This window comes from Dinoponera quadriceps, unplaced genomic scaffold, assembly GCF_001313825.1.
Source record: "Dinoponera quadriceps isolate SergipeBrazil2010 unplaced genomic scaffold, ASM131382v1 scaffold1270, whole genome shotgun sequence".
NCBI classification, from domain to species: Eukaryota; Metazoa; Arthropoda; class Insecta; order Hymenoptera; family Formicidae; genus Dinoponera; species Dinoponera quadriceps.
Genome location: NW_014555716.1, coordinates 153,825 through 168,203, shown reverse-complemented (window position 1 = coordinate 168,203; position 14,379 = coordinate 153,825). Strand labels below are relative to the sequence as shown.

Below are 14,379 nucleotides of genomic sequence, written 5' to 3'. Positions count from 1 at the left end.
ACAGCCGAATATTCATGCACGGAGGAAGCAACCCCATTGGCGTAACTGAATCTCCCATTTCCCGCGGACTAGAAAATAAACTGGACCAGACGAAAATTCCTCGACTGTAGGAGCAGAAGGATTTCTGGCACGAAATTTCCGCTTGGGGTTGATCGCTCAATTGACGTCTCAACCGAGCTCTGAGACAGCTGAGTGTTCTCAGTTGCGCGGAAACGGAGATATCCCGGCTTTTCATTTCTCGTCACCGGATGATCTCTTGGCTGCTTCATTTCACTTGCGGGAACCGACTTCTTTTTTTTTACACAGAAAGAGAGGGGGAGGTAGACCGGTCGATATCGCCGCGGCGATGGGGTCGTACGCGCTTCCTGACTTCGAGCGGCCAGGCGGAAATCGAGCTCGATCCGAACGGCCCTTTACGCGCGAACCTGTGCGGGCCTTTCGGGATTTCGAGGTAACGAGAGAAAAACGCGCTCTTATTCGACTTAGTTGCGGCAGGCGTGCGGTCGGCCGCCAGGGCCGCACGCCGCTGCGCGCGGTGCGTAGGCGCGGGTGTCGATCGTATAAATAGATCCGCTCGTCTGCGCGCCGATGCGGCCCTATATCGAGGAGTTATTTTTGAGACGCATCGCGAGTCGTTACAGTTCTCCGCTCAGTCCCGAGGAGTTTCATCCGGCAAGAAGCGCGCTCCCGACGCCGCGCCGCCGGGGACAGTCGGACAAAGGCACGAGAGAAAGAGAGAGAGAGAGCCCTCTTGTTTACCTCGCGAGCAAAAGGATCGTCGTCGCCGATTGTGCAATCGCGATTGTCCCGTGAGCAAGTGGTATCGCACCCCCCCCGCCCCCCCATCTCTCTCTCTCTCTTTTTCTTCCTGGTCTCGCGAGCTCCAGGCTTCAGTTTCGCGTGCGCGAGTGTGAACCACGAGCGTGTACGTCGGGGAAGGCACAGAGTGAATGAATGTTCCTCTTGTACTCGTGGCCGACTTGGACCCTGCCGGCTATGCGCAACGCTACGTGGGAGGACCGCTGGCGACTCGGCGGTGCGTCCTCTGAGAAGACAGGAGGCACCACGTTTCCCGAGTTCTCGCGAGCGTGACTCGCGCGCGAACAGTCGGGAGTCAATCGGGAGGTCGCGCGGTGGCCGAGCGTCGAGGAAGCCGGGAGACAAAGGAAACGAGGGTGGAAGGAGCGCGGGCTCAAAATCGTCGGGTTCAGTGGGATATCGTCCGAGACACGAATCACACGCACACACACGTCTGTAAAGGGCGCGCACACACGATTCACACGCTCGGCTGGTCGGGCGAGAAAAAGCGGGAAACGAGGCGAGGATGTTCAGCTCGTTGAGGCTGGCGACGATGCGCTCGCACAAGAGCCGCGCCAGGCCGGGCAGCGTCGCCACGTCCGCGAGTTCGGACTCGGCCAGAGCGGAAGAGAGCGTCCCGGCGCAGCAGTACCATCCGCACAGCTTCCTGCTGCTGGACGAGCAAGAGGCGAGCGCGATCGGCTCGCCGCCCTCGAGCGTCTCGTCGAAGGTCGCGCAAGTGCGAGTGGAGCGCGAGGCCGGCAGCCTCGGAGTGACCCTCCGTGGCGGAGTGTCGCGGGCCCTGGTGGTGACCGGGGTGAAGGCTGATGGCCCGGCCGCAAAGGAGGGCAGGGTACGGCCCGGCGATCGCTTGCTCGCGGTCGACGACACCGAGCTGCGGGGACTCACCTTGGCGGAGGCGCAGAGAGCGCTCCGGAGAAGCTCCGACGCACCTGTCGCGTCGCTCACCATCGAGTACGACGTGGCGAACATGGAGGAGGCGCGCGCCGCCACTTCCGGGCCGCTGCTTGTGCAACTGGAACGCGGTCTCTCAGGTATACAAGTGCCTAGAATGAGGAGTGAGATCGTCGTGACGTGATTATGCAGTTAATAAGGAGAAGAGAGAGAGAGAGAGAGAGAGTGCATCGGAACGGGAGTTTGGATAGCTCAGTGGTAACCCTGTTGAAGAAACCAGGTGGGAATCCACGTAGGAAATCCATATGGGATCCTACGGTTGCTTCCGGGGTTCGCCGAAAAACCAGATCCAGGTAGAAATCCGTGTGGATTCTTACGTGAATCTTCACACACCGTGCGGATTTTTACGATCCCACATGAATTCGCATGGGCGTCATTGGATTTCCGTGGGAATCCACCTGGCAAGGGAAGAGCAGTCGACCGGCAAGCGGAAGGTCCGGCCCGGCAAACTCCGGCTTCCGATATATCAGGGATAACCCATGAGTAATGTCGCTTTTTGATCCTGGAGAACGACACCCTTTCGATCAACCAGCCTTGGAGGTTTTTCAAGCAAAGCGATGTCCTTCGGTCTAACAAGCCGTGTACAATAATATTCGGCAGTTACGGTTTCATTGGGACTCGAAGCCTCATAGTGGATCGTTTGTTCAATCTGAAGAAAACGACATTTACTTATGGGTACCCCTGACACTTTTCCGTTCGATCCTTACAGGTATGACTGGTCCCTGCACGGCCGTTGAAACGTCTCCTTGACTCTCCTCCCTCCTTCTTCGCCTGGCCGGTGTCATCGGAACGACGATGTTACTTTATCTAGAAGACAAGACGAAGAAGGAGGGCGTGACGTTAATCTGAAATATCCGCAGGTGAGCTGGGGTTAACCGTGAGAGAGACCCCGAGCGGCGTCTACATCGAGAGCCTGCGCCCGGCGAGCACCGCCGACCGCTGCGGCGCCCTGCAGTCCGGCGACCGTCTGCTGGCGGTGGACGACACGCCTGTCCAAGACGCGGTGACCGCCGCCAAGCTGCTGCGCAACAGCGCCGAGAGCTGTCGCATCGCCCGGCTGCAGATACTGCCGCGGCCGCCGTCCGCCAGGACGGTGAAGAGGCGGGCGCAGCCGCAGGCGCAGCAAAACCCGAGCCAGACGCTGCAGATGAAGGAGAGCCTGACGGTGGTGCTGCGACCGGATCACCGGGGCTTCGGCCTGGCGCTCAAGCCGGCGGAGGATCGTGTCAACTATGTGGTGAGTCTGCTGGAAGCGGGCGGCCCGGCCGAGCGCAGCGGCGTCCTCCTGCCCGGCGACAAGGCCATCGCGATCAATCGCAGGATGCTGCGCGACCTGCAGCCGACCGAAGTGGCCAACATACTGGAGACCTCGCAGATGGTAAGAGCCGCCGCCTTCGCGCGAAGATCGCGTGTCCTCCCTTCGACGATTGTTTCCCTTGGAGTCAATCGAGTAACAGTCTGGGCATCTCCGACCCTCCGACTAAAAATGGCGTCTAGCTTGCCACTAGAATAGCTCTATCTATGAAGAGTGTCTGCAATATATCGAGTTTAGTTCGATTTTCCTGAGCATGTGTGCGTGCGTGATTCATCTTGTTACAGGCCATTCAATAATTACGTCCCACGAGGGAGTCTATTGACTTGCGTGATGATAAAAGGAAGGGAAAGGCCATACAGCGGCAATATTAGATAGCATAATTTGTAGACGTGGATACGCGTGGTTATCCACTGTTTGTTCGCTTTCGTAACACACTTGGTTACATTTCGTGAACATTGTAAGTTTTGACATGTTTCTGTGCTGATAATAAGGATTTGAATTTCTAAATATTTGTCCTTTCAAAGACACAACTTTCACCGATCAAAATTAGAAAATAAAGTAATTAATTTGATATTATCTAAAAATTAAAAGTGACCTAAAAGTGACTTGTATTTTAGAAAAAGGTGTAGCGTGAAGTTTAATAATTATTATCCATAATATGGTTATAAGCTATTTTTCCTTTTATGTGTCGGCGAATAATTCTACGCGTAATATTGAAAGAAGGCAAATACTTGGCGATAAAATATAACAAATTTCACGTAACGTAATTGAACGGCCCCTTGTGTATTACGATAATATTGATAAAAACAGATCTTTCAATTTCTTAACGATTCATTTTCTCCATTATTTTATTATTATTTATCCCGCCCCCTTCCGTAGAATAACTTCGTGGAATAAGTTTAGTTACAAATAGAAAGTCCCATTATCTGACAATCCTCAGTTCTGCCACCTTGGATCAAATGGACTAAGACTCAATAAGAAATCGGAGATATCCAGATCCTTACTTGAGGACCTCTAGCTTCCCTCTGTTCTTCTTCGGTACGCGCGTTGTAGGTCGAGCTGGTGATAGAGTACAAAGTGGGTGGACCGGTGGTGCCGAGCTCCGGGGTGTTTACCGTGAGAGTGGCGAGGCCGCTCGGCGGCCAGCCTGATCTAGGTCTCACGGTGAACGAGGACCTGGTGATCACGGAGGTCCGTCGAGGCTCGCTCGCTTACAGAACAGGTAGCTTGGCACCTGGCGACAGGTTACTCGCGATCGACGGGCAAAAACTGGACCCCGGTGACCTGCGCCAAGCCGCTCAATTGTTGCACCGACCCGGCAGCTCGGTCGTCGCATTGACCGTTAGGAAGCCGGATCCTAATCCAGAAACAAGGTACGCGACGAGAACGTACTTAGCAGAAATATGCATTTAACCCATTAACGGCCAGATTTATGAAAAGTCACAAACGTCCGATTTATGACAAGCTTTTATTTATATTGGATAAAATCACACGATTAATGCATAATATCATTGTGATGTTCTTAGCCACCTAATTTTCAATTAAATAATATTAAAAATAATAATGTAATATAACAATAATAATAAATAATATCAACTCTGAAATAATTCTCATCTTGAAAGCCATTCTACATACAAGAGTCCATCCGAATCGAAGAGTTCGAGCTGGCAGTGTTTCCTTGAGAGACCGGTATGAATGAAACCGATCGATCTTTTATTTACGGACGTCATAAAATAAGTACGACCTTTAATGGGTTAAAGAGCGTTTTCACTGCGAGCGAGAGAGTGTGTGTGTGTGTATGTGTGTGTGTGGTGATCGCGTGTTGGCATGAAGAAGGGAATCTCACAGGAATTATTGCAGGGAGTCCAGTGTAGGGAGCGACACGGTTCAGCCGCAATTCTCCAGCGGTGCATTGCGTTCGGCCAGAGAGAGTCTACCCAGCGTGGACAGCGCGGTGGACTCCTGGGGCGAATTGGGAGAGGGCAGCGGCACCGTGCCGGAAATATTGAGACTCTGGGACACCGCCTCCGTCGACAGCGGGCAGCTGGATCTGTCGATGCCTTCTTATCCGGGGTAATGATCGGGGTTTAATCGACAGTCAATAACTAAGTTTACACAGTGGCTGAAAACCAGTTCAGCAACACCCGATTGTGCCACAGTCTACGTTCGTGTGATCAGCACAAAGCCGAATTGATAATCCTCGATGTTTGAACCACTTGTTAACGACCCTAGTTAAGGTACCGTAGTAAGTACCGTAGTTAAATAGCTTTTCATGTCAACTACTGATTCCACATATCGCGCGACTATAGTCACGACAATTATACATCTTTACGACCACGCCACACGTAGTTACAACGTAATTGCTGATACGGTATAAAGCGTCAACGTTACGATAAGAGTTATCGCATCGATTTTATAACGCTCACACAAACGTGGCTTGCCGAACCGCGGTGTTGCTGAACCAGTTTTTAGATTTGGTCATTTTTTTCACCTCTTCGCGCCGCTTCCAATATATCGCCTTTTCCTTCTCTTTGTGCCCGGGAACTCAGACCGCAAGAACGCAACGGTTCCGACAACAGGGCTCAGCAGATAGTGCACGTGTCGTTACACAAGGACCCGGTCTACGAGGACTTCGGCTTCTCAGTGTCGGACGGTTTGTACGAGCGTGGTGTTTACATAAACCGATTGCGGCCCGGCGGACCCTGCGACGGCGTTCTGCGGCCGTACGACAGGATCCTGCGCGTCAACGAAGCCAGCACGGAGGACTGCGACTGCTGCCTGGCGGTGCCGTTGATCGCAGCGGCCGGGCCGCGTCTCGACCTGACGGTAGCGAGGCCCCTGTCGCCGCAGAACATCGTCAAGACTTTGTAGGCACCGGCGAGAGCGCGACTCGGCCCCGTCTCCGTTCCGAGAACGAAAACGCCTCGTCGTTACTCGAACAGCGGTATTCATAGAGTCCGATCTTATGTTTAATATAATATTAATAATAATAATAATAATCTTTGTTTACGGGGAGACCCTTTAGTGTACATGAGTTACCGAAAAATCATAGATGAAGGAAACAAACTCGATAAAATTTTACACATTAGGGTTGTGAAGATAGGGAACGTGCGGCTATCAATAAATATACAACAGATACATTATTTATATATATATATATATATATATATATATATATATAGGTGGGAATAAATTACATTAGATAAATAAATAAATAAAAATCGAAATGTAAGGAATTGTGTTATATTNCGATCGTAATCGCAAACTATTTCAGAGCTAGATTGAAAAATCCTTTATTTTCGAGCAGAAAAATTAATCTCAAGAATTATTTATATATATATATATATATATATATATATATATATAGGTGGGAATAAATTACATTAGATAAATAAATAAATAAAAATCGAAATGTAAGGAATTGTGTTATATTATTATTATTATTATTATTTTGTATTTAATTATATTAATTATACTATCACATATATATATTATTATACTTAAAGTCGTCTTGAATTTGTTTCAAGGTGCCGTAAGCGCGATTTTTATATCGGCTACTCGGGATCTTGCGATAAACTCGAGACGAAGAACCTGGGTCAGACTATGAATACCGCTCAAAGAGCGGCTACAGTCTTTTACTTATACGAGAGCGTCGATGACACATGGGTCGAACGACAGCGAACGCTTCCGATATATTTTTGTACACACGTGTATTTTATTTATAAAAATAAATGTATAGATTGGTTTCAGCTAGAACACGCTCTCCTGCACACGAGTCTCACTCATACGGCACGCACGGCACACACACGCACGCACACAACACTCCCACGCAAACCCCCGCGCTCGATTCGACTCGCGCGCACTCGTGTACAACGTCATCACGTAAAACATGCCGAAATTTTCATTTCTCTCTCTCTCTCTCTCTCTCTCTCTCTCTCTCTCTCTCTACCTTTCTCTCTTTTCCTCAGCTAATAGTTCAGGAAGTACAAATCAAATCGAAAAACCCGAGTCTGAAATCTACACAATTGGCCGCGTTGATCTCGTCCGAGACGTTTCAATCAGGAGAAACGTATCTTCTCACCTTCATAGTTGAAAATGCAATAAAACTGTTTCGCTCTAAGCCGGAAACTAAAAGGGTGACGAGATAAGAGTTCGAAGCGTCGGTGCGGTTGCAATCAACTGCAACGGTATCAAGAACGTTAAAGTCACGACAAAAACAGTATCGATCCCGCTTTGGTCGTCTTCGTTAATTTGCTTCACTTTCTGTTTTCTAAAAAAGAAATTTGAAGAACCGTCTTTAATATGCTTCGATACTTTGTAAATGGGCATCGGACGGCATCGACGCAGCCGAAATTGTAAATCCGTCCGACTCGAAGGAGCGCGGTACGCGCACTGAGGGGGAAAAAAGTGGTAGGATCGACGAGATTTCGTTTAAATGAACAAAATTCTTTCAAGCGCAACGTCCAGTCCGTTGAACAGATTGTGTACAATTGCTGCGATGCAGCAATCGATTGTTCCGACGATCACGATTTGGCCGGCAAACGTGTCGATGCAACGTATTATTGCGCCGACTAATTTGTTCGGCGGACGCAATATATATATATTTTTTTTTTGAACGAGGATAATTTTGTCAATCCAACCGCTCTTCTTTCTCAGTTCGTGTTTTCCGTGGCGCCGTCGGTTTAACAATTTAGACGGTGCACAACGTACCTCGCGCAACGCACCCGATGACGCCACACCTCGACGAGTGTCGTTGACGCGTCGGACACGCGGAGACGGTTTTGAGCGTGAAAAATCAACAATACGCCACGATAACGTCAGCAATCAGGGTGATATCCCGAGGAATGTAGACAGATTGCCGACTGGCTGCTATTAATCACCGGCTATAAAGCTGATCGGGCCAGCAATCAGCTGTGTTAAGAAACTGTGATTTCGAGTCACACCTTACCAGCAGGCACGGTTTTTCCAGGGATCGAACTGAACTCACGGCTCGAATATATAAAACAGAGCGTCTCTCGTCGTGCGACGACCGTCGATACGAAAATACAGAATTCAGCGGCGGTGACGACGAGTTACTCTCGTGCTAAACTCGAAGAATGTAAATCACCCTTATCTGCAGCATTTACAAGTCAAATGTACACATATATAAATAATTATGTACATATATATATATATGTATATATATATATACATATATATATACATATAAATATACATATCGGTAGTTTTGTCCATATGAGCCTCTTCTTTGTATCCGGCCGACTGAAATGTCACGGAGAATGTCACAAAGGTGGTANATATATAAAAAGTAAAATATATATAAAAATAATAAGTAAAAAAGTTCATACAAACTTCCGAAATATAGGGTGTTTTAAAAAAAATATAAACGTGTGGTAATAATCTATCTGAAGCGCCAGTGACAAAAACAAAAACAGCAGTAAAGAATACAAAAACAGGCTTCAGTTCTTCAACATACCTGACATCTTTGAGCGTGTACATCAATCTTTGAGAAGGAGGACCGAATCTTGGCGGAAAGTGGCCGTTTTCAACAATTCGTTTAATTATTTTATTTCTGATTTTTGCTTCTTTCAGCTAATGTATATTTGAAATATCACCCCTGATGTGTTATAAGCTTACACCAAGTTTCAATAAAATATCCTAAAACCTGCGTGACATTTACATTTTCCTGAACATATGTTTGTATGAGCTTTTTTACTTGAAATATACCAAAGAATCATCCCCTTAAGTATGGCTACTTAAGAGACTTAAGGTACTTAAGGTACTTAAGGAACCCTATATAAGGCATCCTACATAATTATATATATAATTTTATCCAATTATATATGTATGAAAAAATTTTTCCCAGATACCTTATCTTTCAGAAGTGTAATTGATTCACGAATCGCGAAAAAAAGGAAAAAAAGGGTCGGACCTCTCGGCGACGTGTTGAGAGAAAACTCACGTGAACTTGTCAAAGACGGGAAAGCAATTAATTGAGACTAGACCGAGTATAACTGATGCTTCTTGTCAACGTATCCGTTTACTACGAAAGAATTGTTATTACCGTTGTGAAGCGAGCTATAATACTTAGGTAGGGTCGTGGTCTTCTGTTTCTCTACCCTCTGGTCATACTTGGCCTTATTGTAACACAATACACCGAGGATCGCCATAGTCATGCCGAATATATTCAGCCACGTGACCGGATTGCCCAGCACAAACAATGTCACCGCAATCACGGATATACGTTTACTCGCGCTCGCCACCGCGTACGTCAGAGGAGTCACGATGGACAACACGGAGAACGCGATTATGTTTTGCAGCCAGTTCAGTACACCGTCTAAAAATAACAGTCCTACCGTGTGATAGCTCATCTCCACATACGTATTCGTCTGCGGATCGTACACTAAACTGCGCAGGTCATACAACAGCCAAAACGGTAGGAACATGAAGAGAGCCAGCCGGCCGAGTATGTGCAGCAGTCGCAGATGATGCACTCCCGTGTCGTGTAGCACCTGAGAAAATGAAGAATACGGTGTTACGTTTAGACGCTTAGAATGATTTCCGCCAAACCCCGATTAGCCCTTTAAAACCCGAGAAATCTTTTGTTTAGAAATGTTTTCTAAGTGTCATTTTGTTCTCAAAACTACCTTGAGATCTTAGAGGGAAAAATCGCGGAAAAAATATTTTTCTTATGCGAGAAATTTACTATCATGATTGTGATGGTTGGGGCTTAAAGGGTTTAAGGTTCTTGGTCTCATAGTTTTGTTTGGTAACGTCAGAAGCGAAAAAACACGTGCCTAAGAAAACTTTCCTCTTACTCCAACAATCAAAAAGTAGCCGTAAAATTAACGTGATATCATCTTGAGAAAAAATAGGTTAAAGGGAAAGGTTGCATGTCACGTTAATTTTACAGTTATTGATCGTAACAAATAATAAAGTCAGAACAAACGGAAAGTTTTCGCAATAATTGACAAAAGTGCTCGATCGATTACATGCGTCATTTTTATTATCCCCGAACGACGTATCTCGATTTCTCTTGCAAATCGTTTCTTTCGATACGAAGGAACAATGAGCAAGCTTTCACGAAACGCTAACGAATCCCACAGAGCAAAAATCTCCAAGAAACGTTCTAAGAATGTTTTAAAAACGTCTGAGAAACATATAACGTTATTTAAACATCTTTAACACATCTTTTCAAAGTTTGCGCTGTCTGATAAGGCTTGTTTATCATAAGTAAAAAAAAGGCGTGCATACTTTTGCATATCGTGCACATACGTTCGCATACTGAAAGAAACGAAGATTGAAGATACGGCCTGTATCGGCGATACAATTAAGATACCGGCTGGAGTAAAATCAATTTGCGGCTCGATGATTTCGCGGCCTAAATACCTTTTTGGAGTAGATGTTCTGCAAGGAGAACGCCATGGTGGACAGCAAGGCGCTTATCAGACCGACCATGTTGAAACTAAGTTCCGTGAGCGTGGCGATTGCGACGCCCCCGACTATCGGTACCAGGCTTAGGTAGACCTTCCACGTTTGTTGTTCCCGCAGTATAATTCTCGACAGGATTACCGTGAAGAGGGGCATTGTAGCCTTCACTGGGACAGAGCCAAACTTCCGTTAATATATAAGGCTAAAATAGAATCATGGACGGCGCTCGTGCCGGGTATACGTCTAGCGAGACCTGTCCTCGCCTTTCGATTCCTCCAAGAGGAAAACGAAACACGAAACAACCGAGGCACTAAATTACTTCATGACAAATTGATCTCGACAAAATCGATCAGCTGTTACGAAGCAGCCGATCTATCTTCCGTGTCGTGACGTCGATACAATATATCTCCCCAGCAACGCAGTTCCGATACCGATGCAAATTTTTCGTGGACACTCGTCGCACAGGCGACGTCATGTGTGCTATACCATTTCCTAGACGGAAAGTCACACAATTGTATATATAACGCATGAGGATGAATATTGTAGTAGTAATATTAGTTATAATGGTAAGATTATAATAACTTTAATATTGATGATTGTTCCGACCTTATGTGGAAAGTTAAAACCCGAATAATAATAGAAGGTTTCAATTTAGAGAATGATACAATAACACGGAGAAAATGTTTTTTCGAACTTAACATATGTGTCTGTCTGACTTGGGTTTGAAACAAAGAAGTTGTTTAATATTTTTCCAACATAGTGTTAGAAAAATCTGTTCTTTTTTCAAGAATATTATCAACTTTATCGAAGGAAAATTAAATTCGGTTAATTTGAATAAGTAAATCGAATTTGCAGTTTTAGCAGTTTAATATTCTTGATTGAAGTACTGAACTTACTTAGGATTCAGAATACATTTTGAATAAATTTGATGCTTCTGACGAACTTGTGATATACTTGCAAATGTATGAACTTATAAAATATTCTTAGAACAAGTAATATTAAATCGAATGCAGTGTGTATTTTCAACAGATTGCATTCAAGCGATGTGACACCTTGTGCCAAGAGGCGATAGAGCGTAACTCGAAACGCGAGCGCGTCGTTGTCACAATCGGAGCTATCGGATGCTTCTTTAGCGTCTCCAGTCGCAAGAATGTTATCATCTCCGGACACAAAAGGTGTTTCATGATCGATAAAAACCTCGTGCATAGGCGAAACGCTATTTTCCATTATATTTAACATTCTAATGTTGATAACGTTGTAATTACGCGTCGTTGCGTTTGAGTCACGTAATATGTGAAGGAAGGAGGCTGAATGATAACGTAACAATATCGTCGTTGTTAAGAGTTAATCGGAACAAGCATACTGATGCACAGAAGAAAAGGATATTTTTGTTTTGAGAAAATCCGTATTCTCAACATGTGCATGTTGTATTATTTCTTTAATTTGATATTGTATTATCTTTATTTGAATATATTTTATTCGTGGAAAAAGCATTTTATAATATTAAATTGTATTATTGGAAGTTTTTATAACAACAATTTCTTCGTCTTCTTTCAAAATTGAGGCAATAAGAGGATTATATATGAAACAATATTTATACGAAATAATAATGGCGTCCGTTAGAAACCTAATAAATCTAGAATTGATACTTCATTTTTTCCCGTGTACGATTTCACTGTTGACGCGTTCCACCGGCGCGTTTTATTTCTGGGAACACGCGGCGACACACACGTGTCACACTCTACCACGTCGAGAGACGCGTTGACAGTTTAAGGATGACTTTCACGGAAGTCCGATCAAGCTAATCGACGATTTCAAATTGCTACCAGTCTCAAGTGTTACCTGCTCTATTTCGCTGACACAAATGGAAATCACTAACTTTTTGACTATTGAATGAGTTGCAGCGGAATTGGAAACCGATGCTGGCAATTCTTATTATTATTCGTCGATTAGTTCAGAGTTTGGTGAAAGTCAGTAGGTATCGGAGATCGAGGATTGCGGATGAAAGACCGGCATTCGGGACAAAAGCGAGCCGAGATCAGTCGATTCGTTGACTTTCGACCTTCATCGTCGGGTTGACTTTCACCAACCTCAGGTTAAACTAATCGATGAATAACAAGAATTGCCAACGCAAATGTCCAGGTAACATGTAGTTCAACAATAGTCGAAAAGCAAATAATCCTCATCTACGTCAGCGAAATATAGAGCAGATAACATTTGGCTGACAACTTAAAATCATCGATTTGCTTAATCGAAGTTTGGCGAGAGTCACGCTTAAAATTTAAACTGATCGATGAATAATAATAAGAATCGTCAAAACACTAATTTCCATTTCTATAATTTGTCCTTCAACGATAATCGAACAGTTAATTATTTCCACGTTAACAAGATAGAGCAGGTTACACTTAACTGACGCCAATTTGAGATCGTCGGTCGGATTAATCCGAGTTCAGTGAGTCACTTTTCGATCACCCGCTTTACCCCGAATTGATGCATACTAAAGGCCGCTGAAGTTTCGAAACACAATGTCACTTTGACGACGAAATAATTAATAGATATCACGCTGAGTAACGCGACAATGTGTCATTATCACGACTTCAAATGTTCGCATAATCTTTTCTTACTTAAATGACCGCTTCGTGTATAGAGCAGACCGCAGCATCAATCCGGTGTGACGCGGGTGACCGAATTCCCCGTCGTTGGCCTTTAATATCTAATCTGACAGAAGCTTCACATACCAGTATGAGCATAGGAGACTGGCACCTTCCAGATGCTGACGTGGCTGAACACGCTCGCGAGGAATTTGCCCAGCGCCAAGGGCACGATCAGCCGCATGTAATAGCTCCAAGTGATGTTGGACGTGTACCTGCGGACGCCCCACAGATTGAAGAACGGGCCGGAGTAGATGGTGATCGAGGTTAGCTGCACCATCGTCACCGTGATCGGGTACGGGAACACCGACAGCAGCATCTTGCCGACGACGTTGCTGCTGCTGGATATCGCGTACCACAGCACGCACAGGAACAGCACCGTCATAACCTCGCGATTATTTCGCTTCTCGTCCATGATTGCCGCGCGTCGGGAGACGGTAGGCGAGAACGCGCTGTCAAAATTCCGTCAGCCCGGAGCAGCAGCGATCCGCTTTTATCGCGCATGCACTCACGCGTAGCGTGCGTATGTGTGTGTGTGTGTGTGTGGGACGCGATCGAGGACGCGCACGACACGAACGACCGGATTCACCTCGCGTCGGCGGTTTTCTGACAGCGACCGCCGCAAGAAGGAAAGAGAGGAGGAGGCAGGCGGACGCGCGCAAAGCCGGCCGCGCGAACGCCGCGCGTCGTGCGCCGGGACAACTACGCGCGCGTCCTCATCGAGACAGTAGGGTGTATCAGCCTTGTTCCGAACTCAACTGAGCGCGGTAAACTGAACGAGCGAGCCAAGTGGAAGGAAAAATGACAAAATGATGGAAAAGTGACCGAGAAGTGGGCTTTATAGTGATTTTGTCGTCATTTTGACATCATCGTCATTTTCTGTTCCACTTGGTCTCCTGCGTGCGAATCGAATATACGAATGCGGTGCAATTGAAAATCGTCATTAGAATTCGTGCGACTCGCTAGCAACTTAATCACGCACGCCGCTAGATAGCGTCCGTTGCCCGCTGGCGGGTGAAGTAATTCAGCGCAACGCCGGCAGATGGCGCCAAGTGACCTGTCGCGCCCCGCCGAGGCCAGACGGCGTCACGGCTAGAATTACAAATTGAAGAAGATGGCACGCATTTAAATTTGAATTTCAAATCCAACGGCGCATCTTTTATGCAGAAAGATGCATACTGTGCACTCTTGAAGCTACAAAGAAAATAC

At 46.1% G+C, this 14,379-nt stretch overlaps 2 protein-coding genes across 2 annotated transcripts; one reads left to right on the top strand and one right to left on the bottom strand.

The window, feature by feature from the left end:
* The first annotated feature begins 638 nt into the window (after positions 1 to 638).
* LOC106745210 (glutamate receptor-interacting protein 2) lies at positions 639 to 6,272 on the top strand. Its single transcript, XM_014620577.1, has 6 exons — positions 639 to 1,227; positions 1,270 to 1,853; positions 2,634 to 3,151; positions 4,142 to 4,461; positions 4,949 to 5,161; positions 5,638 to 6,272. The coding sequence occupies exons 2-6, from the start codon at positions 1,325 to 1,327 to the stop codon at positions 5,957 to 5,959; spliced, it is 1,902 nt and encodes a 633-aa protein (XP_014476063.1). The 5' UTR covers positions 639 to 1,227; positions 1,270 to 1,324; the 3' UTR covers positions 5,960 to 6,272.
* Positions 6,273 to 8,428: 2,156 nt separating this feature from the next.
* LOC106745258 (solute carrier family 35 member E1 homolog) lies at positions 8,429 to 13,786 on the bottom strand. The gene is made up of 3 exons (XM_014620711.1): positions 13,258 to 13,786; positions 10,478 to 10,686; positions 8,429 to 9,600 (listed from the first exon to the last, which is right to left on the bottom strand). Exons 1-3 carry the CDS (start codon positions 13,583 to 13,585, stop codon positions 9,088 to 9,090), a joined length of 1,050 nt encoding a protein of 349 aa, XP_014476197.1. The 5' UTR covers positions 13,586 to 13,786; the 3' UTR covers positions 8,429 to 9,087.
* Between the last annotated feature and the right edge of the window lie 593 nt (positions 13,787 to 14,379).

Excerpts from the sequence above, each read along its gene's own strand:
- LOC106745210 (XM_014620577.1), top strand. The coding sequence starts at position 1,325 with ATGTTCAGCTCGTTGAGGCTGGCGACGATGCGCTCGCACAAGAGCCGC. Across the intron at positions 3,152-4,141 it reads TACTGGAGACCTCGCAGATG|GTCGAGCTGGTGATAGAGTA; the intron begins GTAAGAGCCGCC and ends CGCGCGTTGTAG. Across the intron at positions 5,162-5,637 it reads TCGATGCCTTCTTATCCGGG|ACCGCAAGAACGCAACGGTT; the intron begins GTAATGATCGGG and ends CCGGGAACTCAG.
- LOC106745258 (XM_014620711.1), bottom strand. The coding sequence starts at position 13,585 with ATGGACGAGAAGCGAAATAATCGCGAGGTTATGACGGTGCTGTTCCTG. Across the intron at positions 10,687-13,257 it reads AGTCTCCTATGCTCATACTG|TGAAGGCTACAATGCCCCTC; the intron begins GTATGTGAAGCT and ends GCTCTGTCCCAG. Across the intron at positions 9,601-10,477 it reads AGAACATCTACTCCAAAAAG|GTGCTACACGACACGGGAGT; the intron begins GTATTTAGGCCG and ends TCATTTTCTCAG.